The 25,619-nt window shown below is 42.9% G+C and overlaps 1 protein-coding gene across 1 annotated transcript in view; it reads right to left on the reverse strand.

Annotated features, from left to right (window-relative positions):
* Positions 1-25,110, reverse strand: part of DHRS7C (dehydrogenase/reductase 7C) — a 31,999-nt gene extending 6,889 nt beyond the window's left edge. The window contains exons 1-6 of the mRNA XM_038372004.2: positions 25,006-25,110; positions 24,350-24,509; positions 16,592-16,704; positions 14,725-14,935; positions 12,034-12,126; positions 5,645-5,800 (exon numbers count right to left, since the gene is read on the reverse strand). Coding sequence (XP_038227932.1) covers positions 5,645-5,800; positions 12,034-12,126; positions 14,725-14,935; positions 16,592-16,704; positions 24,350-24,503 — 727 coding nt within the window. The 5' untranslated portion in view covers positions 24,504-24,509; positions 25,006-25,110. The remainder of the gene's footprint in view (positions 1-5,644; positions 5,801-12,033; positions 12,127-14,724; positions 14,936-16,591; positions 16,705-24,349; positions 24,510-25,005) is intronic.
* Positions 25,111-25,619: the final 509 nt, after the last annotated feature.

The following is a 25,619-nucleotide window of genomic DNA, read 5'->3' on the forward strand; positions in this document are numbered from 1 at the left end:
CAAATGCCATGCATCACACCAGATACTCGCATATCTGGCTGCCCCATCATTCTCCAGCACCCAGCAGATCCCATGGGCCATGGGGATGAAGCAGGCATTTGCCTGTAAATGCTGCTTTCTGCCATATGGAGACGCTGTGGCACCTGCTGAGAGGGTTTCTGTTCCTATAGCCCTGCCCTTTGTTTATCTATTGCACAGCCTGAGGGAAAACTTCCCCACACACTGCCCTGGCAGCGTGGCTCAGCCCTGAGTTAGGGGAGAACTTCCTCTAGGGCAGTGGTTCTCAACCTTTGCAGACTACTGTACTCCTTTCAGGAGTCTGATTTGTCCTGCGTACACCCAAGTTTCACTTCACTTAAAAACTACTTGCTTACAAAATCAGATATAAAAATACAAAAGTGGTGAAAAAATTACTTACTTTTTCATTTTTATCATGTAATTGTAAGATAAATGGCAACCCTCCCCCGCCCCCCGGTTGAGAAACACTGGTATAGAATATAGAGCAGTATACACAAGTCATTGTCTGTATGACATTTTAGTTTGTACTAACTTTGTTAGTGCTTTTCATGTACTCTATTGTGAAACTAGACAATTAATTTACCTAATCCCTGGAAGACCGCTGCGTACCCCCAGTGGTGCACATATTCCAATTGAGAACAACTGTTCTAGGGGCCTGTGGCAGTGTATGTACACTCCATCCCCCTTTGGGGTGGATCGTAGGTGTGGTGGCACCACAGTTACAGTCTACCAAACTGTCCTGGGCCTCACAATAGTGCATCCCAATGGCCAGAGTCAATACAGTGGCTGCCCTTGAGTTCTGGGCTGCATGGCCTAATGACCAGAGACAATACAGCGGCTCCAGAGTACAGGGCAGTATGGCCTAATGGCCAGATCTGGGGGGCCACCACCAAAGGGCAGTGGCAGCTAGGGTAGGGGGACCTGGGCCCACCGCTGAGGGCCCTAACAGTGCCGGAGTTGTCCACCACTAGGACAGCAGGGAATCCAACCCGCTGACCTCACACGGGTGGGAGATACCACTCACTGCACCTCCCTGGGCTACTTCCTACCATGCTTCCTGAAGCTGTAGTCCATATGGTGTTGGGGTCTCTGGGCTCCTTGGCACAGGTATCTCCCTGGGACTCCAACTCCCGCTGGTCAGCTGTAAGCAACAGGTCTCCGATCTGGGTATCAGGGTATCTGGCTCCCACAGGCAAGGGTTATAACACTTCCTGGGCTGGAGCCTCCCCAAGTATCCTTCTTCCTTGGCTGTCAGCCCAGACTTAGCTGGGCTACTCTCCTTTATACTAGCACAGCAGCTGGAGCATGCCCAGCAGGATCTGAGGGGCATGATTTCTTCCACCCATAGTGTGGGATTAACCCTTTCCTGCCTAATGCACGATATGCACACTCCATCACAGGTCCCCAGGGATAGCTCAGTCCCCACGGCCCAGACAGTTCTTGGCATCTCTGCTGAGTTGACCCATTAGTGCATTGGTTCCAAAACTGTGGGATGGTAGCAAATCACAACTTATTTAGGGGTAACCACAGTTTCATGAGTCTTTCATTGATGCCTATTGAGAAGTCTTCAAGACATTGCAAGAGTTTGATCTTGATGGAAATTCCCACTCCATGGATTCTATCTTCGTGTGGTGCTTTTGCCTTCCAAAAAAAGGTGTAACCCCCAGCTGGTTGTTGTAATAATGCCCTCATCTGCCAAACTAGTTTCACTGAGGGCTACAATGTCAATGTCATACTGGGCTAGTTCTTTTGAAAGGAGAGCTGTTCTTCTTTCAAATCGAGAGGTATTGTCTTTATCTATCATAGTCCTGAAGTTCCAAGCAGCAATCTTTAGTGCTTTTTAATTATCTTTGGCTTTCAACAGCACTGAGGCTGATCCACCAGCTGCGGTAAGCTGGCCAGATATGATTTGGGCAGGCAAAATTTGAGGCACCTTTTCTAGCCCCTTCCCTTACAAAGGAAGAGCAGTGCAATCCTAAAAAGGATCGCTCCATTGTCTGGGGAGTTGCCGAGCTTCCCTGCTGCCCTTGGGTCAGGGATGCGTGACCAATGTCCCAGGCTGCCTCCATGCAGGCTTGTGGCTACACTGCCAGTAATCATCTTCACCTGTTGCTTTGCCACTCTGTTGCCACAGGACTTTTGAAGAGAGATATGCATGAATGACATGTGTGTGAGGCTGATTAACATGGGAGTCATTGCACTGGGGCAATCCCATTCTCTCAGCTGCTGAAGCTTGGCCCAGTGGCACAAAGGCTGTTACAACTGTAGGCTTCTTTAGCTGAAGTGGATAGCCATGATTTCTTTAGTGCCCCATCACGCCTGTCGCCTTCCACAATGCGTTGCTGCACTGCTTTTCAAGCCATTGGAACAGTATATGGTCTCTTTCGCCTTGGCTACCAGAACAGTCTTCATATGCTTGGGAGGGTAATCCCTAAATCACCATCAGTTTCCACACTTCCGGTTATCCTCACCTAGTTTAGCCCACCTGCTGAGGCAGTTTACCAGGGTGTGGCAGCCATAGGTGAGAGCTGGGTGTACACTGAAGACCAGAGAGGAAATAAAAACACTCGAAGAGTGCGGCAGTTGGAATCACTCAAAGGTATTACCTCTCCCGTACACCCCATACATCCTCAATTGAAACAAGTGCTTCAAAAGCCTATTCAACACCACCTTGACTCACCACTCTCACTTGAAGAAACAGAAAAGGCAACCAGTATGATGAACTCAGGAAAGTCCAGAAGCAGAGATGGAATACCAGCAGAAATATATAAATCTGCTGGTCCAAAGATGGCAACAACACTCCAGAAAATCCTTACTGACATCTGGGAGAACGAAGAAATACCACAAGATTTCAAAGATGCCATAATTATTCCTTCATTTAAAAATAAAGGTAGCAAAACGATCTGTGATAACTACCGTGGCATATCTCTCCTGTCTGTCGCTGAAAAAATCTTTGCTCACGTCCTCCTGAACTGACAGATCTCGTCTGTCTCAGAAGCCAATCTACCTGAGGCTCAGTGCAGATTCAGGCCTGTTGTAGCACCATAGACATGATTTTTAGTATCAGACAAATATAAGAAAAATGTATCGAACAAAACATGGATCTGTTCTGCATCTTCATTGATTTGACAAAGGCATTTGATACAGTCAACAGAGGAGGATTATGGATGATTCTCAGAAAATTTGGTTGCCCACAAAAACTGGTAAAGATCATTCATTTATTCCATAAGGGGATGCAAAGTCAGGTACTTTTTAATGGAGATCTCACTGACTCCTTTCCCATTTCAAATGGAGTCAAATAAGGCTGTGTCCTTGCCCCTGTATTGTTCAATCTTTTCTTCACCCAAGTTCTCAACCATATTACAAACAGGCTCAACAGACACATATACATCAGATACAGACACAATGGTTCAGTTTTCAATCTTATAAGACTTAGAGCAAAAACAAAAGTAACAAGAACTACTAATAAGAGAAGCACTCTTTGCAGATGATTGTGCCCTCCTAGCTCACACAGAGGGAGCTCTCCAATGCATCGTAGATCGCTTCATTGAAGCATCAAACTTGTTTGGCCTCACAATCGGCCTGGAGAAAACTGTGGTGTTGCATCAGTCATCTTCACTGCTCCCTGCCATATCCCCTGGCATCTCCATTAGTGGAACCCAACTAAATCAAATCGACAATTTTACCTATATCAGCAGCAACATCTCCAATGATGGATCTCTTGACAAAGAGATCATGAACAGGATACAGAAAGTTTCTCAGTCATTAGGAAAGCTACGTAACAAAGTCCTGAAATCCAACAACATAACCCTCTCAACAAAAATAAAACTTTACAATACTTTTGTGATCACATCTCTCCTCTACGGCTGTGAGACCTGGACACCATACAAATGGCATATCAAACAGCTAGAGGCCTTCCATATGCAATCTCTGCGTGCCATTATGGGGATCTGCTGGCAAGACAAAATTACTAACCTGGAGGTTCTCCAAAAGTCAAATAGCATAAGCACTGAGGCCATGCTGATAAAAGCCCAGCCACATTGGGTTGGACACATCATTAGGATGCCTGAACATCAACTCCCCAGAAAAAAATTTCTATGGATAATTGGCACAAGGACTTTGGAATCAAGGCCACCCTAGAAAGCACTACAAGGGCAGCATCAAAAACAGCACGCACTTTGGTGCAATAAAACCAGATGATCTCGAGAAGGCTGATCAAATAGATCAGCATGGCGACACACAACACTCAGAGCTTTCCAAATCTTTGAAGAGGACAGAAATAATTGACTGTCAGCTGCAAGGGAAAAGCTTCATACAACTATAGCTATCAAGACACTCACTAATGACTTTGTCTGCCTGATCTGCTCACAAGCATGTGTGTCACACTTTGGACTTCAGAGTCACTCCAGAATCCACAAAAAGAGATAGCATGAAAACATCATTGTCAAACCAACGGACTACACAAAACAGTGCATGTGAAGACATACTGTGTGGAGAATGCCATTTTGCTGTTCAAAATGGCAATCTTCCTTGCTGTCTGTGGTCCCAGGAGGATAAATCGCTAAAATAGGGTCATATTGGCAAAATGTTTGGGAACCTCCACATTAACGCAAAGTACAGTGCGGAGCTTGTGTCATCAGAGCTCAGACCCACCAAATTCACCTCACACACTGACCACCAAACTCCCAGTTTTTAGCCCACCTGACATGAGGAAAAGCCTGAAAAGGTGAACTGAGTGAAAACTAAAGACTGAGACCAGATGGTAAAGAAACAGAGCCAACATTTAGTACATTTAAAAAAATCTTATGATTTTTAAGTCATTCTCATGATTTCTAGGGGTTTGACTCGGTGCTTTGGGTTGGCAATACAGAATCAGATCAACTGGCTGCAAAAGCTTTCCCAGTTGAATACTCCTTTGGCAGAATGGTGAGTAAAGTTGCATGATCTTTTCTCTCACCCAAGCTGAACTCATTCACTGTTTCTTCTCAATACCCCAGGCATACTCCTCCTCCACTGTCCTTCCCTTCCTCACCTGCCCTTCTTGCTGGCCTTCTCTTCCATGCTCCCATCACACCTTTCCCCATCTCCACTTCCTTTCCCCATCACAGCTCCCTTGCTATCACTCCCCTGCCTGGTGCCATTCTTTTCACACACTCCATTACACTCTCCCATGTTTTCCTCCTCTCCCTATACTGCTCACATGACTTATACAATCTCTCTTTTATTCTGCCCCCATCATCTGTTCTCTCTGGGGGCCTATCTCAATGAACACTTACTGTATGTCTAAGGATGGGAGTGGGCTTCAGAGCCCTGGCTCCAGCCCAAAATGCAACTTCAAAGAGCTGTCAATACATCTATTTTTAGAGCTGTTCACCTGGGCTGAGAAGCTCACTTCCACAGGCTGGGTAGACATACCCTTAGCTCACAGCAAGGTGGGATGTAAATCTACCTTGCACTAACGTGTGGACTCTGCTGCCATGCACTAACATTTCTCTAGAGCATTTTGATCAGCTTTGATCCACTTTGAAACACACTCCTCTTGGCTGCCTTCTATTCACCCACCCCCTACCTCCCTATCTTCTACTTCTACCGCTCCTTTGGCTCTCATTTGCTCTTTGAATCTTACATTTCCAAATGGAGGCCTCCCAGTTGCCAGGCTCTGGTTGAACATGGTATGAACGGATGAATGTTGGACTCACGGTGCTGATACAAACATCAAATTCTTCCACTTCAGCTCTAAGACAATCAAAAAATCCTTGTGCAGCGTGCTTAGAAGCAGCATCTAAGAGAAAAGCAACAGGAGAAACAGCCTTATAAAATGCTGAAACACCGACTTATGCATACCTGGAAATTTCTGCCTCGTAACTCTGCCTGCACATGATAACAGTTTTCCAGAGAGAGGAGAGAAAACCAAAGTTAACAATCGAAGAGATTCACTCTGCAGCTGAGGGCAGGTGAAATGGACAGTAGTACATCATACAGACACAGTTATGAAAGCACTGACCATCACTCCATAGCTAAGGTTGAGATGAATTTAACATTTAAACCAAGGATTTAACCACTTTGGTTAAATAGATTGTATCCTCCCAAAACCTACAGCACTTACTCTTTGCATAGAGAATAATTTTTATGAGAATTTACAAGGAAATCTGTTTATCAGGGTCTGAGTTAAAAAATAGTTGCCAGCTCTGGCCCTTTCATCTAATAACCCAATTTTGACCCCTGCTGGAGCCAGGCTAGCATTATTGAGAAACACCAGCCATCACACATTTCCAGTCCAGCCTGTACTTCCGATTAGCTTCTCTGCTCAGGAAGTAGGGGCAGGGGGCAGGCAGAACTCTCCCCACTGCCATGGGAGCCAGAGAATACTTCTGTGTAGTAGAACAGGGAGAAGGAGCAGAAAGAGCCCAGCAGTTCAGGGCAGCTCCCCATGTAATGGGTCACTCTGCTCCCTGCTCTTCTGTCCCCGAATCCTGCAATACCAGGCCTGGGAAAAGGAGGAGGGGGAGGGAAGAGTGGCCCGCTGCAGTTGACCCTCCAAGGCCTGCGAGCAGGCTGTGAAGATCCCCCAAGAACTGCAGGAGAAGCAGAGGTGGAGGCTAGAGGGGCACAGGGCTGATGCTGGGCCTGGGTGACTGTCAGATGTGGGGGCAGAATTGATTTGAAGTCTGGGGAGCAGAATTAATTGCTGAGCGGGGTGGGGTGCAGATATTGGGCAAGCATTGACATGCAGTGAGGGCATATAATTAGTGGCAGGGCTGGGGATTAGGTGGGTGTCAGGTGGGAGAGACAGAATTAATTCATGGGATTTGGGAGTCTGAAGAAAAGCTGAAAATTCTGCACCATCAGATAGCAGTGAGAGCTCCTGCTGCTGGGAATGGAATCACCTCCCTCAATAAATCTGGGAGAGCTGGTGTGACTGAATACACCCCTGTATTTACATCCTACACACAATTCTAATAATCTTACACAAAGCCTGCCTTTTGTTGAGATTCCCTCTGAGACCTTTTCCACTTGGCTTATCCAGAACACCTTTTCCAGTTCTGGGAGAACACTTCATCCAGTTCTCTGGGATCCAAAACACTCAGTTCTATTCTGGATTTCATCACTCAGGTTCCTTTATTGGACCTACAGCAAAGCTACTGTGTTGATCAGACTCAAAAGTAGGGGTGGGTATAGAGCATACCACACATCCAGAGTTACACGGAAAAACTCTTCCTTTATATTCATTAACACATTACATTGTATTTTCTCTACATTAAATCACACATTTTGTTATTGGATTGGTTACTTTGCAGGAACCAGTCCCTATACATCATGCTCTATCCACATGCTGTTCACAGGGAACCTGATCTTTACATTCCAGCTTTATCTTGTCCATTGTCTCTAGCATCTGAGTTTTGCTGCTTATCTTAGTTAGCACTATCCTGACTCAAGCATACAGTTTGTGAAGCCCCGACCTATAACTTAAGCTTCTATTCACCTTCCCAGTCATGCCTACTAAGAAATGACGCAAGTCACGTATGTTAAGCCAGGCTTACACCTTGTAAGGTATCATTTGAAAAATCATAATTTGCTGGTCAGTATTGTCCTGGTAAAATATGTATGGCAGCATTGTATGTGAAATTATAAGATTCCCCTGTCTGGTGTTATTAACACACATTCCAAACCCCACAGCCCTGCCCAGGCAGAAGTCAGGTCTGTCCTAAATAAAGGAAGGAATTTGTGCTAGCCTTAATTTGCATTCAAGCAGGAAACAGAGTCTTCAAGCAGGAAGGGAAAACAAAGGAAATTCAAACAGGTGAAAAAAACCAGTATAGACTATCCTTCTGCATAGGCTCCTGGTTCTCACCTGGTTTTCAACAGGGGGACTGAAACTATAAAAAGGAAATGCAATTACCCCTAGGCACCCCTTTCTCTCTCACACACTGCCTTTCTCCCTTTCTCTCTCACTCACTGCACCTGAATATACAAAGGAAGTGGTGGTTGGACTCTGGGGGTGGTAGAGAATCCTGACCATCCGAGTTTGGTCAGTAAGACTGCTGAAAGCATGTAGTGAGAAAACTTTGCTTTGAATCTAACGTAGTTCATTAAGTTAGGCACCAGTATGTGTTTTATCTTTGTTTTTCTTGTAACTATTTCCTACTTTAATGCCTCATTACTTGTACTTACTTAAAATCTAGCTCTTTGTATTTAATAAACTTGTTTTACTATTTTATCTAATCCAGTGTGTTCAAGTTGAAGTGTCTGGGTAACTTCATTTGGGGTAATGAATTGTGTGTATATTGTTCTGTTAAACGAATAAGGGACTTAACATATTTGTACTGTCCAGGAGAGGGCTGGGCAGTACAGAACATACATTTCTGGAGGAAAACCTAAGACTGAGAGTCTGTTGGGGTCACCATGCAGCATAACCTAGGCTGGGAAGAGCCAAGGTGTGACTGGCTGGCTGGCTGCAGCACACACAGATGTAGCTGGGAGTGATTTACATGCTGGAGGCTGTTTGTGAGCAGTCCAGGTTGGAGGCTACAGCAGCAAAGCAGAGTAAAGGGCACCCCAGATTGCAGGGTGGGATGACACAGCTATTCATTGATCTGAATTGTACCCTGGTGTGTCCGAGCTGGCAACTCTAATTATCACACACACGTACTGGGGCTGAGACCAGGGGAGGAATCAACAAGGAAAAGACAGATCCAGAAATATGATATAATCCTTTTTTTAAAGTTTCATGATTTTTGGGCTCTAACCTATAATTGTTTTAACCTTTGGAGTTCATGATACTTCAGCAGTGTATGTTAGTAGGACAGTCGAAGAAAGACAGAAAACGGGCCAAAGAGAGCTGTCCAGAAGGGGGGTGTCTTCACTGAAGAGTCAGTTGATCAGCACTTGGGCCTGAGCTCCCCAGTTAGCCTTGCCAGGATGGGAGCAGCCACACTGCAAACCATACCCAAATTACTGTGTCCTCACTGATGCTGCACTTCTCTGTGTGTTTCTGGGGATAGATCCCATGGTCTTTAATGCTGGAGTCAGTTGAATCACTTTAGAGTGAATTATGGGGAAACTTGCCTGTTCTGGACATACAGGGACTTGTGAGAAGACATTGGAAGATTATCAACACTGGAGTATTAGCCTGCACCCTCACTGCAAGGTGAAAGCAGCACCCAGGCTCTAGCCTACAGCCTGCTCTGAACCAGGCTGGCCCAGATTGAAAGCACTACCATACTCATGAGAGAGTGTTTGTGTGTGAATGGGAGAAAACACCCATATAAATTAACTTTGTGTAAACTTAATGTGTTAATATGTTAACTTGAAAATAGGTACCTTTCCACTCTGGCCAACAGATTGCACATCTTGCTATAAATTGCTATAAATGAATGTGTTGGTGAGGCTGGTACCAAGGAAGGGAAATTGTCTCTTCCAAGCCTAGAAAGAGGACCATAACCCTTTGTTGAAGAGAGCAAGGTTCCATGAAGAACACTGCTCCTGTACCCAACCCGGCCTGTACTAGAACCCCATCCACTTGTAATGTAATCCCAAGCGGCATGTAGGAATTTGCTGAGTTCAGAGTGAACAAGCCAGACTTCAGTGAGGGCTTTCTTCTCCTCTGATCCACAGGATCTCCTTCCTATGAGGTATCTGCTACCAAATGGTGGCGTCTTCCTTTGCCATTGCACTGCATCCCTACTTGTGGAGGATGTCTCTTGGTGAAGCATATTGGGGTATGATGCCTCCATCTTCTAAAGACACAACTTCCTCCAAATGGCAAGGATCTGACTCCAGTGGTTGGTTACTCCAGAAGCAAATGTCCTCATGTTTTGGTCTCCCACATGATGTCACTCCTTTAGCCATCACTACTCCCTTTACAGGGCCTAAGCTCCTTCCTGTCCCCCAGCTCTGGGTGAATACAAAAGACCCTGACATCTGTGTCTTATCAAGATGCTTGTTGGGATGCTCATCACCATAGATTAATTAAATTTAAGGCCAGAAGGGGCCATTTTGATCAGCTAGTCTGACCTCCTGCGTAGCACAGACCATGTAATCCAGTGACTCCTACACTGAGCCCAATAACTTCTGGTTGGACTATAGTGTATCTTTTAGAAACAAATCCAATCTTGATGTAAAGATGGCAAGTGAATGAGAATCTGCCACATCTCTTGGGAAGCTGTTTCAATGTTCCAGTTACTCTCACTGTTAACTATTTGTACCTTATTCCCAGTGTGAATTTCTCTAGCTTCAACTCCTAACTGTTGGCTGTGGCTCTGGCTTTGCTGGTAAATTAAAGAATCAGAGACTTTAAGCCCAGAAAGGACCACCGGGTAATCTAGTATGACCTCCTGTATATCACAGGCCACCAATCCTGTGCACACTAAACCCAACAACTGAAATTAATCCAAAGTATTATAGCCAACACCTTTTAGGTGTAGACCAGGCCTCAGAGAGGAGATGACTGTGTCTAATTCTTGGCAGCTGAAAGGAAGTGCTCATAGAGTGAGGAGGCAGGCACACATGAAGGTCATAGTGAGATCAGACTCCTCAAAGAGTATAGCACCTGATACTCCTCCTTAACTACTCAGTTACTATGTATAACTTCTCAGCTCCTCTCCCACACAATATCACCATGATCTGATCTCCCCACATCATCAAAAACATCCCTTCAACACCACCAACACCAACATGCACCTCTCTATCTGTTGCCCCCTCACCAGTTTAGCCTTCACTTCCAGACTCTTTGAATGTGTTCCTTGGAGTCCCACTCCTCTAACTCCAGCCAGTATAACACCAGTCTGGCTTCAGCCCTCTCCACTCCCCTAAAACTGCTCTTGCCAAAGTTTCTGAGAACAGTTGCCTGCAGAACTTTCAGAGCATCTCTTTAGTCCTCATTCTCCCTGATCTCTCAGCTGCATTCCACACTGCTGATCGCACTCTCTTTCTTCACACCTTGTTTGCTCTTGGCTTTTTGATCCTTTCTTCTGGTTCCTGTCCTTATCTTTCCCAGGCACAAGTACTTAGGGTCCAACACTGTGTATTCAGATTACTAAAGAGTTAACATTATTTTAACCTGATACTTGTCCAGACTTCCTACCTGCCACACCACACTAGGGCAGACAATAAAGCAGTCACCAAAGATTTGAGTATCTTAATCTGCCAGTCATACTTGAGCTATAAACATTGCACCCTGCAGGATATGCTTGGATCCACTAGGTTCTGAAGAAATATATGACTAATATAATGCAACTGATTTTGTAAAGTATATTTGAGTAGCAAATGTGGAGGATAATTATTTATTGGAAGGAAAGAGGAGAATTAGGAAAAACTGGATTAGAAGATTTATAACTACCTTTTTGCAACCCCCCCCCAAAAAAAACCCAAACCAAACCAAAACAAAAACAGTGGGCCAGATCTTCAGGAGGCGTAAATCAGTGTAGCTCTATTGGCTTCTGTGGAACTATGCCAATTTATACCAGCGAGGGATCTAGCCCATTACCTTTGTCTCCTCACTGCCTCGTAAGAATTAATCTTGAAAAGTATACAATAAGTCTGAAACTAAAATGTAGTGCTGGTAAATGTATTATTATCTCAGATCTATACATTGATGTTATTTCCAGAAGCATATAGATTCTGGGGTATTTTTGTGTAACCTATCAGTAACACTTGTGGTGCCATCAGCCACTATCCTGCAATCTGATGCAGGCATGTGCACCCCTGGGAAGTGTCATTAATTCCACTGCAGGGTCTGGGCCTGATTTGATATTTCCCAGTTGGCCAAGGCCATGGTTGTTGTGAATTAAAAAACTATATTAACAACTGCATAGAACATAATGACAGATTAAAATAATAAATAAAGCCCAATACCACACTAGCCAGTCCTTTGCAATTTATTCATCCCAGAAGTCATAGAGATGATTTGCTGAACCCTACTCCAAATTAGCATATTTAATGAGCTAATATCAAAATCATCACGTCAAAGGTATAGTTCACACTTTAAAATGTAAATTTTGTCTTGTAATGACTTACAAGCAGCACGAAATGGGACTCCTAATTTTCCTTGGATATTATTTACTAGGACAACTTGGCCAGTTCTTCTTGAGATCATGTTGGGAAGAAGGGCTGAAAAAACAATAACAACAAAAAGGAAAAAGTGAAAAAATATGAATGTGAACTAAGCTGAGACACAGAAATTCTGCTGTAGCCGTGTTGGTCCCAGGATATTAGACACAGGATGGATGAGGTAATATCTTTTATTAGACCGACTTCAGTTGGTGAAAGAGACAAGCTTTCAAGCTTTACACAGAGCTCTTCAGGTCTGGGAAATGTACTCAGTGTGTCACAGCTAAATACAAGGTCAAACAGATTGTTTAGCCCAAATAGTTAACATATATTTCAAGGTACCATTCAAGGGAACATGGCCAGTTAACATCCCTCCAGTCATGGAGTGGGGGAGATTAAAAAGGCTGGGGAGGGGGATTAGTGAGTTATATATTGTTGTAATAAAAATAAGCCATAAATGTAGTGTCTCTATTCAGTCCATGATTTTTAGTGTCTAGCAAAGTTATGAATTTAAGCTCCCAGGCTCATCTTTTGAAGCTGTTGTGAAGGTTTCCTTTGAGGATGAGGACTGAGAGGTCAGATATGGAGTTATCATTTTGTGAAAAGTGTTTGCCAATGGGTGGTAGGGTATTTTAATCTTTTGTTATTTTTTCTGTGTGAATTCATTTGAGAACATAGTGATTGTCTGATTTCACCCACCTAGTTATTAATTATTTATTATTATTATTATTATTATTATTGGGGCATCTAGTGCACTGCATGAGGTATACCACCCGTTGTGATAGGCATGGGTAGGACCCAAAAATCTTGAAAGGTGTGTTGTGGGGGGTGTTGATCATTGTAGCAATGGAGATATGTCTACAAATTTTGCATCTGTTGTTCTTGTAGGGTCTGGTGCCACTTTGAGTTGATGTTTCCTGGTCTGTGGGGAGCTGGCTTCTGATGATGAGCTTGGAGAGGTTGGGCAGTTGTTTGAAGGCCAGAAAAGGGGGCTTAGAAAGGATTTCTTTCAGGATGTGGTCCCCATCAAGTATGGCTGTCAATCAATCACAGTTAATGCCTGCAATTAACTTAAACCCAAATTAACGTGTTAATTTTTAACATGTTAATCACATACCTCTGGGTGGGGAGGGAGGTGTGGAGGCGGGGGAGGGGGCTGAAGATGCATTGTATGGGGAGAGTTAGGTGCCTAAGAAAGGGATCCTTAGAACCCAGCAAGCTGAGTAGGGTGCTAGTTAAGCTAGCCCTGAGCGAAATGCAGAAGAAAGGGGTGGGGTTTAGGACCCAGATCCATATCTCTCCTGATAAGCTGTTCCACTTTGTATAAAATAACTCAATATTCATTGGGTCAGACAGAGAGCAAGGAAGTGTGAGGTTGACTCTATAGTCCAGTGGTTGGAACACTCCCCTGAGAGGGTCATGTTCAAGTCCCTGCTCCAATGGCTCTCTGCCATGGCTGGGTTCCATGAGGGTCTGCCCCTGGCACTGATTCCTGTGGTGTAGCTGGGATCTTCCTGACCATCTGTATATTTAGTGTAATTTTGAGAGCCACTATTTTCCTCCAATCTCTTTCTCATGAAGAGATCTGGCAACTGAGAGATCCTTCTTCAGCCTCTGCCAGAGCCTGACTCCAGCTCTCAGCCTTCCCAGGGGTGTATAAAACAGCTTAGTGTTTTGAAGACACATACACATACGCATACACACACACAAATACATACATATATATATGCAGAGGGTGAAACACACTTTCAAGTATACATTGTCTGATGGCTGGAGCTGAGGAAAACCAGACTGTTTTTTCCTTAAGAGTGAAAAATATTAAAAAGTTACAAATGAATGTGAGTAAGTGATTGGCAGTACTAGAGGGATACTCCCTGCAATAGAGCTGATAGCAGTCTCGAGATACTTTCCCTGGGATGATGAGAAAGAGGAACCGGGAACCAAGAGCATCTGAATGATACTTTGGTTGCTCTTGGGACAGCAGACAAAGAATGAGGGAGGAAAGAAGGAGAAAGGTGGGAGAAACAGAAGGCAGCAAAATATCTGGCTCTCTGAAGTACCTTTACAAAATCCCTCTGCTCTAAGGGCTCGATCCTGTACGGTGCTCTCACCTGAGTCCTTTAAAACACTTAAACATGTGCTTAACTTTAACCATATGGGTAGCCCCAGTAAAGTCAATGGGACAACTCACATACTAAAAGTTAAGGATGTGCATAAGTACTTTGCTGCATCAGGACCAGAGTGCTCAGCATCTTTCATGATTGAGCCCTAAGTGCACCCCAAATTTGTACACAATTATGTGCTGGATACAGTCTTGTCATGGCTAAGTTTTAGCCTGGCTGCATGCACTCCTTACTGATTTGTGACAGGAGAAGCACATGCCTACAGGCGTCACTTGCAAACATACAACTGGGTGTTTTGAAAATGGGGCCATGATGTCACTTATTGTTGATAAACACTCTTCTCTTCAAACTCAGGGGGCTGATTCTATTCTCACTTGCTCCAATTTCAAACCACTGATTTTCAATAGAGATTCTTCTGATTTACACTGATGAAGATGAAAGCAAAATTTGACCCAAGCCATCCCACAACACGACACAATGACTTGGGACCCAATCTTTAAATAGCACTTTCAAAAGAAGAAAAAAATCAAAATACCTTTGGTTAGTGTTATAGGTCCAAAATAGTTGGCATCCATAATCTTTTTATCGAGTTCCAAGGAGATACTCTGCACTGATCCTTTCACCTTCATGCTAGCATTGTTGATCAGTATATCCACACATCCATAGCAATCCAATATTTCTTTAGCTACGTCTTGAATGCAGTTTATGTCTGAGAGATCCAGAAGTACGAGCTTTGGTGTAAATGTCTTTTTTTTAAAAAGGAAATAGTATTTTGTTATTTCAGACATACAAGGTTATATGAAAGGAGACTGTGTCTGCTCTCTGTTTTAAAGTGTATTTACTGTCATATGCAAAGAAAGTGCTCTCCGCATCATTTTGAGAATATTGTTTTTCCTTTTTACCCACTCTCAGAGGAATCTGACTCAGTGTTGCCATCTCACATGATTTTATCATGGCTCTTGCAATACTTGATGTAGTTCTTAAAATCCCAGATCCTGAAGCCCAGAAATTATGGGAGAATCTCAATTTTCATTTTTAAAACTAGTCAATTTCTAGCCATTGTGCGTATGAAGAAAAGCTGGGAAACTGACCTGAGTGCACTGTAAAGTCTCAGAAGCCAGAACACTGTGACACTCTAAGTACCTTTCCAAGACCTGAGGAAAAGCTCTGTATAGCTTGAAAAGTTGTCTCTCTCACCAACAGAAGTTGGTCCAATCAAGGATATTACCTCACCCACCTTCTCTCTAAAAAGAACCCAAGACATTATTCTTTAAAATCTCATGGTTTTTAAATTATCCCATGGTAGTTGATGGCCCAACTCATGACCTTTGAAAATGTGTTTTTTGCTGAAGGAAACCCCTCTGTTAGGCAACTTGGGAGCTCCACAACTGGGGTAAATCCCACCTCCCTTCTCTTCACTAGTGCTCGTGTTATGTCCAAAATAAATGCTGGGGTGCATGTAGCAAACTGACCCCACTCCCACACAGATGAATCTCCTGTTATCCCCTGCATGTTGATGATATTTTCAGGGGTTGTTACATGGAGACATTTTGTGAGGAGAAGTGGTTGGAGAAGTGCGAACAGAAAGGGCCATCCCCTAACCCTCTCCTCTCAGAATGAAAACAGGGACAGGAAAGGACATGGTGGCAGAAAAATGTGTGACCTACTAGAACTTATGCCCTCTGTAGTCTGTTCCCTAGGCCCAGGGAGCATTAGGTGGGAACAGAGAAGGAGTAGGTGCATCATCACATTCCTTTTGACAATTATTTTGCCTTTCCCAAACTTTAGACTCCTGGGTATGCCTGGATGCCAGCTTGACTCGACTCTCCCCTTCCCAGCCACTCGGTACTGGGGGCAAGTGACCCTGTGGGCAGTGGAGAAATTAGAGCTGCTGTGGCTAACCTATGCCTTGGCCAGTGCCAGGGTCAAGAAACCTCTGAGGTAGCATAAAGTTCAGCATGAGCAGAAAATCTGGGCTAGTCCCTGTAATTGATGTGCAAGTTGATTTTTGTTAAATTGGGGCAGAGCTGGGAGTTGAAACACTGAGGCCAAGCATTTCAAAACCAGATGCCTAAAACTAGGGTCCACATGCTATTTTTAGGGACCTAAATAAAAGTAGCCTTTTTTCAAAATAGACTGAGTGCCCACAGCTCCCTTTGGTCTCAGCAGACCCTGTGGACTTTTGGCACTTCTAGAAATCAGGTTGTTTTTATCTGAGTAGCTAAATATGACTTTAGCAGCCTACATGTGGCACTAGGACTGAAAATTGACTTTATACAAGCCATAAACATTCTATATTCATTTGTATGTAAAAACTGTGCCAAGCACCAGATCATTAATTTTTTTTGCCTCCAGATCTGTATACTTTGACAAGGCACAAAGCAAGGAGAGGACATACTTACCACGCTGGGGTCTGCCACACTGATTAAAGCATTATACAAGGCTTCTAACTTCTCCCATGTCTTGCCACACAACACTAACCTAGCTCCTCCAGAGTGAAAGACTCGAGAGCATTCTGGAAAATAAATATATTAATAAGGAATAGTAAAAAGTCAGTTGGAGTAATTTCACTTTGAAATTGTTCTGCTGTTGATGAATTCAATGTTTTTTTTCAAACTACATTAATTTTGGAAAAAGCAAACAATAAAAAATAATGAAGAAACATAAAACCCCTTCACGGTACAGGAAATGTATACATGAACAATAAGTACAAAACAGATTAACATCTTTTACAATATTAAAAGCATGCAGAATAGTGCCCTCTAGCCCAATGATCTAATCAAACTCTAAATAGCCAAGGAGCTTGCAGGTCAGGGCTCTGAGGCTACATTTACACTGCAATGAGGCTGTAATTTGCAGTTCATGGAGCTGTACCAGCACTATCTTTAATCTAGCTAGCTCAATGTGACACAGAGGCCCATTGGTGGTTCTCTACTCTGTGTCAGCAACTCTCGTCAGGCCTGACTTACTGTACCTGACTGACTGTACCTGACATAGTATTGTCAGAATATGTATCTAAAAGGTATCATATGCAAAGTGGTAACACACTAGTCTCAAAACTCATTGTATGGTGCATGTACAGGGTGCGTACAAAGAGTTATGGATATGTATTGAAATTATGTCCTTAAAAAGTGTTTGGGCTCAGGGCAGGAGGTCGGGGTCAGGGCAGGGGGTCGGGGTGTGGCGTGCAGCAGGGGGCTCACAGCAGGGGTTCGGCTGCAGGAGGGGTTCGGGGGGTGGGTCTGGCCCAGCGTGCACTGGGGGCAGGGCAGGCTCCCTGCCTGCCTGCCCTGCCCCCGCGCCGCTCCAGGAAGTGTCTGGGACATGGGTGATTGGGGGGGGTGGCACAGGGGTCTGTGTGTTGCCTTGGCCGCACCTCCAAGTACCTCCCCCAAAGTTCCCATTGTCCACGGTTCCCCATTCCCGGCCAATGGGAGCTTTGGGGGAGGTACTGGAGGCACAGCCAGAGCAACACCCAGACCCCTGTGCCCCCTACTCCTCCCCCAAGTCCTGGCCACTTCCCGGAGCGGCGCTGGGGCAGGGCAGGCAGGCAGGGAGCCTGCCCTGCTCCCGGTGCACGCTGGGCCAGAGCCGCTCTAGGTAAATGCTCAGGGGACAGGGGGCCGCAGAAAATAATCCCGTGGGCCGCATGCAGCCCATGGGCTGCTGTTTGAGACCCCTGCCCTAGGTTATCATTCACCTAAAGAGTCAAAAACCAAGTGTTTTGAGTTCCATATGTTGGGTCCTGGTTAAAGCTATATAAGCCAACCATGGTGAGAAAAACATCTTTGAAGAAAAGACTCTTGTTTGCTGGGGGGGGGGATCTTAGAAGCATATTTTTACTTTCATTTGTTTGTAACCATTACTTATTCCTTATATTTGGTATCACGTAAACCTATGTCCTTTTGTGAAAAAATTAAGTTAATAAGCGGTTGTGAACTGTATCTTTGAAAAAAGAAAAGGAGGACTTGTGGCACCTTAGAGACTAACAAATTTATTTGAGCATAAGCTTTCGTGAACTACAGCTCACTTCATCGGATGCAACACATCCAAAGGCACAACAAATTTGATAAGATTTGTGGATGCTAAAGTAAGAAGAGCTGAACACTGCAGAGAAAGGCAACTATGAGGAACTTGGGAATTGAGGTTCACTGACTATTACATGCTAGGCAAGGTTATGACTGGCAGAGCCCTGAAGAGTTTGCTGGCAAGGCAGACAGGCTAGAGAGTCAGGAAGCTGACAATATGCAGAGCTTAGCAGCAGCAAAGTTCTCACTTGCTAAGACAGAGGGGGTAATACGGTTGTGGGAATCCTGATGGATCATCACATTCACTAAATTGCAGTGAGACTGCAGTGCCCACAGCCTTCAGCTTGGGCTGCACATGCCCACTGTCACCTCTGTCTACTTACTCACATACTAGTAGTTGAAATTATTCCTTCCAGTGTGGTAATGTCTTGCATTTGTTGGTATAGAATGTCATCTGCCCTCAGGCAGCCCATTCACTTGTCTTGGTTATATCCCTTTGAAATTCCTTGAAGTCTTCCTTAACCTTGACTAACTAAATAATTTTGTATGCAGTATTTCTGTAGCTGATCCCACACCCCTTGTTGTCACCTAACATCCCACACTGGAACCCGTATGGGCTATCTCAAACAACTACAACCCATAGTCAATGGGGATCCTATCCTGAAAGAAATCTTTTCTGAACCCTCTCTTCTGATCTTCAAACAATCCCCCAATCTCTCCAAGCTCATCATCAGAAGCAAGTTCCCCACAGATCAGGACACATAACTCAAATCGGACTCTGCCAGAACAGATGCAAAATCTGCAGACATATCTCCACTGCTACAATGATCAAAAGTCCCCCACAACACACCTTTCAATATCCATGGGTCCTACAAATGATTATCACATCTGGTGAACCTCCTCCAATGCACTAAATGACCCAATAACAACTATCAGACAATCTCTATGTTCTCAAATGAACACACACAGGAAAATGATATAAGACAAAAACACCCTATCACCTGTGGGTGAACACTTTTCACAAAGCGATCACTCTCCTCATTTTATCAGTCCTCATCCTCAAAGGAAATCTGCACACCACTTTTAAAAGACAAGCCCAGGAACTTAAATTTACAAATTTACAAATTTACATTTGCTAGACACTAAAAAGCATGGTCTTAATAAAGACATTGGATCTATGGCTTATTACAACAATCTGTAGTATATGTAGAAGCATGTAGATGATCCTTTGGGTGAGTTTGTGGGGGAGGAGTTTGTAGAGTTTTCCTTGGAGTTGTTTGGGGAAGGATTTAATGCTATTCAAATAAACATGCAAAATCTAATGGCTAGATTTCTGGAATAGTCCGAGGGAACCCAGAGTTGCTATAGCTTTTCATAAGAATGTACCATTGGTGCAGCTAACAAGATTTCATAGTTAAAATCTATGGTTGAACTTTAGTATTAAAATGTGTATAAAAGGAAGTCAGCTATGAATGATACAGCTTTGGGTAAAATACTGTAATCTTTAGTGGCAGGGCTTACCTCATGGGCAATCCTGCTGGGAAAGACAGGGTTTGTACTCATAATGCTTTCCTTTAGTTTAAGTGATAAAGTGAAGAAATAAGGCTAATGCTTGCAATCAAGCATACTTATGTTATTAAGCTAGTGAAATACATCTGTGCTGAAAGAAGCAGTTAATAAAAGGAACTGAAACCAAATACTGTGTTTATAAGAAGAAAAGGAGTACTTGTGGCACCTTAGAGACTAACAAATTTATTTGAGCATAAGCTTTCGTGAGCTACAGCTCACTTCATCAGATGCATTTTGTGGAAAATACAGAGGGGAGATTGATATACACACACAGAGAACATGAAACAATGGGTTTTATCATACACACTGTAAGGAGACTGATCACTTAAGATGAGCCATCACCAGCAGCAGGGGGGGGAAAGGAGGAAAACCTTTCATGATGACAAGCAAGGTAGGCTATTTCCAGCAGTTAACAAGAACATCTGAGGAACTGTGGTGGGTGGAGTGAGGGGGAGAAAAAACATGGGGAAATAGTTTTACTTTGTGTAATTGACTCATCCATTCCCAGTCTCTATTCAAGCCTAAATTAATTGTATCCAGTTTGCAAATTAATTCCAATTCAGCAGTCTCTCGTTGGAATCTGTTTTTGAAGCTTTTTTGTTGAAGGATAGCCACCCTCAGGTCTGTAATCGAGTGACCAGAGAGATTGAAGTGTTCTCCAACTGGTTTTTGAATGTTAGAATTCTTGACGTCTGATTTGTGTCCATTCATTCTTTTACGTAGAGACTGTCCAGTTTGGCCAATGTACATGGCAGAGGGGCATTGCTGGCACATGATGGCATATATCACATTGGTAGATGCGCAGGTGAACGAGCCTCTGATAGTGTGGCTGATGTGATTAGGCCCTATGATGGTGTCCCCTGAATAGATATGTGGACAGAGTTGGCAACGGGCTTTGTTGCAAAGATAGGTTCCTGGGTTAGTGGTCAAAAACAGACTCCAGTGAGAGACTGCTGATTAAATAAATTTGTTAATCTCTAAGGTGCCACAAGTACTCCTTTTCTTTTTGCGAATACAGACTAACACGGCTGCTACTCTGAAACCTGTGTTTATAAGGACACCTAATCACAAAGTGCAATAATCAGAAATGTAACTGATTAATAATGCACAGACTCAGCTCAAGGTCCCACCATTGTTGTTAACACAATGAGAACAGATGGAGAAATTGCAACTTGAGGAAGCATAACTGCAAAGTTGGCAAAGAAATACACCACCAAGTGGCCCATGGAAAGCAACTTGGGAAGATAAGTTGCCTTCAAGATATGTCCCACAGTGGTTGTACCTACATTTATGGCCTAACTTGTCTTGGTGTGACAATTCCACTCCAGTTGCAAGAGCTCTAAGTAGGGCTGCTGATTAATCACAGTTAACTCACGCAATTAACACCAAAATTAATTGCGATTAAAAAAATTAATTGTGATTAATCGCAGTTTTAAGTGCAATGTTAAACAGTAGAATACCAATTGAAATGTATTAAATATTTTTGAATGTTTTTCTACATTTTCAAATATATTGATTTCAATTACATCATGGAATACAAAGTGTACAGTGCTCACTTTATATTATTATTTTTATTACAAATATTTGCACTGTAACAATTATATACAAAAGAAGTTAGGTGCTGCGATGCTGAGCACTGGAACACCTAAGTCCCTTTACGGAGCTAGCCCTATCTTCCTATGCACTTACACACCTAGATTCATAGATTCATAGATATTAAGATCAGAAGGGACCATTATGATCATCTAGTCTGACCTCCTACACAATACAGGCCACAGAATCTCACCCACCCACTCCTGCAATAAACCTCTCACCTATGTCTGAGCTATTGAAATCCTCAAATCATGGTTTAAAGACTTCAAGGTGCAGAGAATCCTCCAGCAAGTGACCCGTGACACATGCTACAGAGGAAGGCGAAAAACCCCCAGGGCCTCTTCCAATCTGCCCTGGAGGAAAATTCCTTCACGACCCCAAATATGGCAATCAGCTGAACCCTGAGTATGTGGGCAAGATTAACCAGCCAGATACCCAGGAAAGAATTCTCTGTAATAACTCAGATCCCACCCCATCTAACATTCCCGTCACAGGCCATTGGGCCTATTTACCATGAACAGTTAAAGATCAATTAATTGCCAAAATCATGTTATCCCATCATACCATTTCCTCCATAAACTTATCAAGTTTAATCTTGAAGCCAGATAGGTCTTCTGCCCCCACTGCTTCCCTTGGAAGCAGCATGGTGGCTGGGAACAATATCCATTCATGATGAGCTGCATCCCTGGTGCTGGATTATTGCAATAGCAGTAAATATAGCATAGATTGTCCAGTGTTCCTTTTGAGCTGGGATTCCATGGAACAGCTGATAATAAATATCATTTTGTTTTTCAAGGCAGATGCTGCTGCAAGGTGATCCCATGCCAAGTGAAGGATTAGAACCAGTGTACTGTACTGCAAGCTCAGCATAGTGTCTCATTCAGCTTTCTGCCTCAGACTTGGCTCTGTAAAATGGACTTGTCCCTGGCCTCATGTACAGTAACAATTTCATATACTGTATAGGATAGCTCACTGCTGGAAGGACCTGGTGTCATTGCCCATTTAAAGATGCAAGCCACATCAGTAATGCAGAAAGACGGATTTGATATTTGAAACAGGATTCTGTAAGGAAGAGCTCACCACACCTAGTTATGAAGAATTGTATTGTTTCTCTCTGGCTTTGCAGGTAAGCCATATTGAATTACAGTTGTGCCTTCTAGATTCTGTTTCATAGAGCTGTGTATTTGCAGAGGATGCAGACCTGCTTTCTGTGTTACTGCCTTGTGTTAAGAAACCAACTGTATAAATACCATTAATGTTGGGTCTTCCAGTTTATGTACCATGCAGTGTGAGAAGTAGCTTTGGGATATGGAAACTGCTGAGGGAGCAATGGTGGGAGCGGAGATGTTGATCTTCCAGCAGACTGCGCACACAGAAGAAGGATATTTGCAGCTATTTATCTGAGGGAGTCGGTTGTTCTGAGTATGTGCTTGTTTTGCATGGGATGCTGGCCTAAGTCTCTGAAGGGGGTTCTCTGAATGCTTTTTAATGCATGTTCTTATATTTTGTGTGGCAGGACTGTAGGGTAGTGCAGACACCTATCTAAGATGCTAGATATCAGAGTGTTCAGGAGGGAGGTAATGTTGCTCCCAACTCCATGCCCTTTCTCATGGCAACTATATTCCCTGTTTATTTACACATAAAATAGCCTGGTTTCCTTTTCTGCCATGCAGCTAATTCCCTGAAGAAAAACATCTCTGAAAATAGAAATCCATTCCAAACATCTCCCATTTAGTGTAGGAAAAAACTGGAAAGAAAAAACAAAGTGTAAAGGCTGTGGTTCTTGTAAACCAAACCAAACCAAATCCAAAACCAAATCACAAAGGCACAATTTTAAATATTAAAAAATTCCTTTTGAAGGCATGTTCTGCATGTAATATTAGACTGTATGAGCAAAGAGCAGCAGCTGTCCTGTCCCCAGAGAGGATGAAAATGGCTCAGCCCTTCTGCGCTGGAGGGAGTGGTGAGGCCCCAAAAAACACAAACAGGTGAAGCAGTTTTTTAAAAATGAAATGAAATAAAGGTTTAATATACAAATAATAATCAACAAACCATTAAAAGGGAATGCAAATGAATATAATGCTAGATTTTTCAATTAATAGAGATTAAAATATAAATAAAATAATGTGTAAGTGCAATGTGATATGTCTAGAGCAACTACCCAAGACGGACATACATCTAAATGAACCTGCTATGCTAGCTTTATGTGACTATATAGCATGAACTGAGATAGCAGTGCTGCTTGGCCACTGTGATACTTACTGTCTGCTGCAGCACACACAGATGTGTCTGTGCCATTGCAAAGCCACTCAGTTAGGCCCAGATCCTGCAAACCTTACTATTGAAGCCCATTGGACTCCTCATGCTTAAAGATATGCATGCATATAAATGTTTGCATGATCAAGGCCTGATGGAGCCGGAGTGGTACAGACCTTACGGGTTATACTGGTTATATGAATTATCTATTTATAATGAAATGCTGCCACCAGATAGTAATTGTACATGTAATTAGATCTCACAGTGACAGCATGCTAAAAATAACTCCACCTTCATTTCCCTCTCAAACTTCTTATTCAACTGAGATGAATCTGTTGCATCCAATGAAGTGAGCTGTAGCTCATGAAAGCTTATGCTCAAATAAATTTGTTAGTCTCTAAGGTGCCACAAGTACTCCTTTTCTTTTTGTGAATACAGACTAACACGGCTGCTATTCTGAAACCCGAGATAAATATATACATTAAAAATGTAGTCCATCTAAATTAGCAGCAGTGCCTCTAAAGGGAAATAAAGAGTGCACATTCCAAAAGTGTAGTACGTGTTTCTATTTATATTTGCTTTCTCTCCATGTTGCAGGTGAACATATCCTATATAAGGTATCAAACATATAAGGTCATCTGAGAATGCCCATGCTAGATACAATGATTCTTTCTCTCTATGAAACTGAAAAAAACCCAAACCCAGACAACTTACCCTTGCCCAATCCAGAGATGGCATCAGTAATCACTACCACTTTGTTTTGCACAGCTGATTTTGAAATTAGCCGACCAACTGCTCGGTAAATATATATAATTCCACTGATTCCAAAAAGGAGCAAAGGAAGAATAAGCACAGCAAGGACACCCATTTTTACCTGAAAGAAAATAGACCAGGTTAGAGTCACAATAGAAATGAGGCATTCTTCATATTTTTCAAGATATCTTTTAAAATGAATCCTTGTCTCCATTCATGGAAAAGATAAGCAGAATGTATGGATTATGTTAGACAGCAGCAGCCACAACATGTCACCAGTTTTTAACAGTTTCAATAGAAAACTTAGCTTGAAAGTCAATGGTATAATGTGGCCCTATTTTTATCAGATAGGCTTCATTTTCCTCCTTACTATTACACATTATAGTCAAAATCTTTTGTCATTTTATTCATGACAGTTCTCTTCTAGAAACAGAATTGCACAATTGCAAGAGTGAATTCAGTTTAACCAAAGGGATGCAAAATTATGTTACATTAATCTCTGATACATTTTCCTATCCTATTAGAACTACATAGATAAAAGCTGATTATTGTTATCACCCGATATAGAATAAGACAATATACACATTTCACATGTTACAGAGAAGAGAATAACTTACTATCAATATGAAGCAGTCAAGGAGCAGATAAGTAACTAATTTATTCTAGGATTTTAATCAAATTCTTTCAGCATTTCTGGAAAGCAGTCTATGTACTGAGGCCACTTGTCTTGAGGGAAAACAGCTATGTATAGTTCTCAGCTGCGTAAGAGATTTTTTTTAAAAGTAAATATAGTATCTACAGCAGATCCACATGCCTGACGTATTTAGTTTCACAGGGCTGGAAAGTCTTTTTAGAGCTCTTTGCACTGTCCTAATTCAACTGCACAAAGAAGCTTCTGTTTTTGTGTCTTGCCTTTATGATAAAATGGAAATATATTCCTTGGGTCATCTTGTTGTTTGATTTAGGCCTTCAACTCATATTATTCATGAAAACAATTTGTACAAGCCCAATAACACTAGAAAGGTTCTGGTATCTTTTTCTTTTTCAAAAGTTGCAGTGGAAATAGTTTGTTCAATCTGAATATTCAGTCGTCCGTCTAATATCTAATCACCCAGCTAGCTGGCAGAAGAGAGTTCATTCAGAGCCACGCCCTTGGCTTCGAACAAAAATTCTTAACCAACACAACATCCATCTCACCACCAAATTGAAGATCTACAGTGCAGTGGTTTTA

The sequence above is a fragment of the Dermochelys coriacea genome, chromosome 14 (genome assembly GCF_009764565.3).
Source record: "Dermochelys coriacea isolate rDerCor1 chromosome 14, rDerCor1.pri.v4, whole genome shotgun sequence".
NCBI classification, from domain to species: domain Eukaryota; kingdom Metazoa; phylum Chordata; order Testudines; family Dermochelyidae; genus Dermochelys; species Dermochelys coriacea.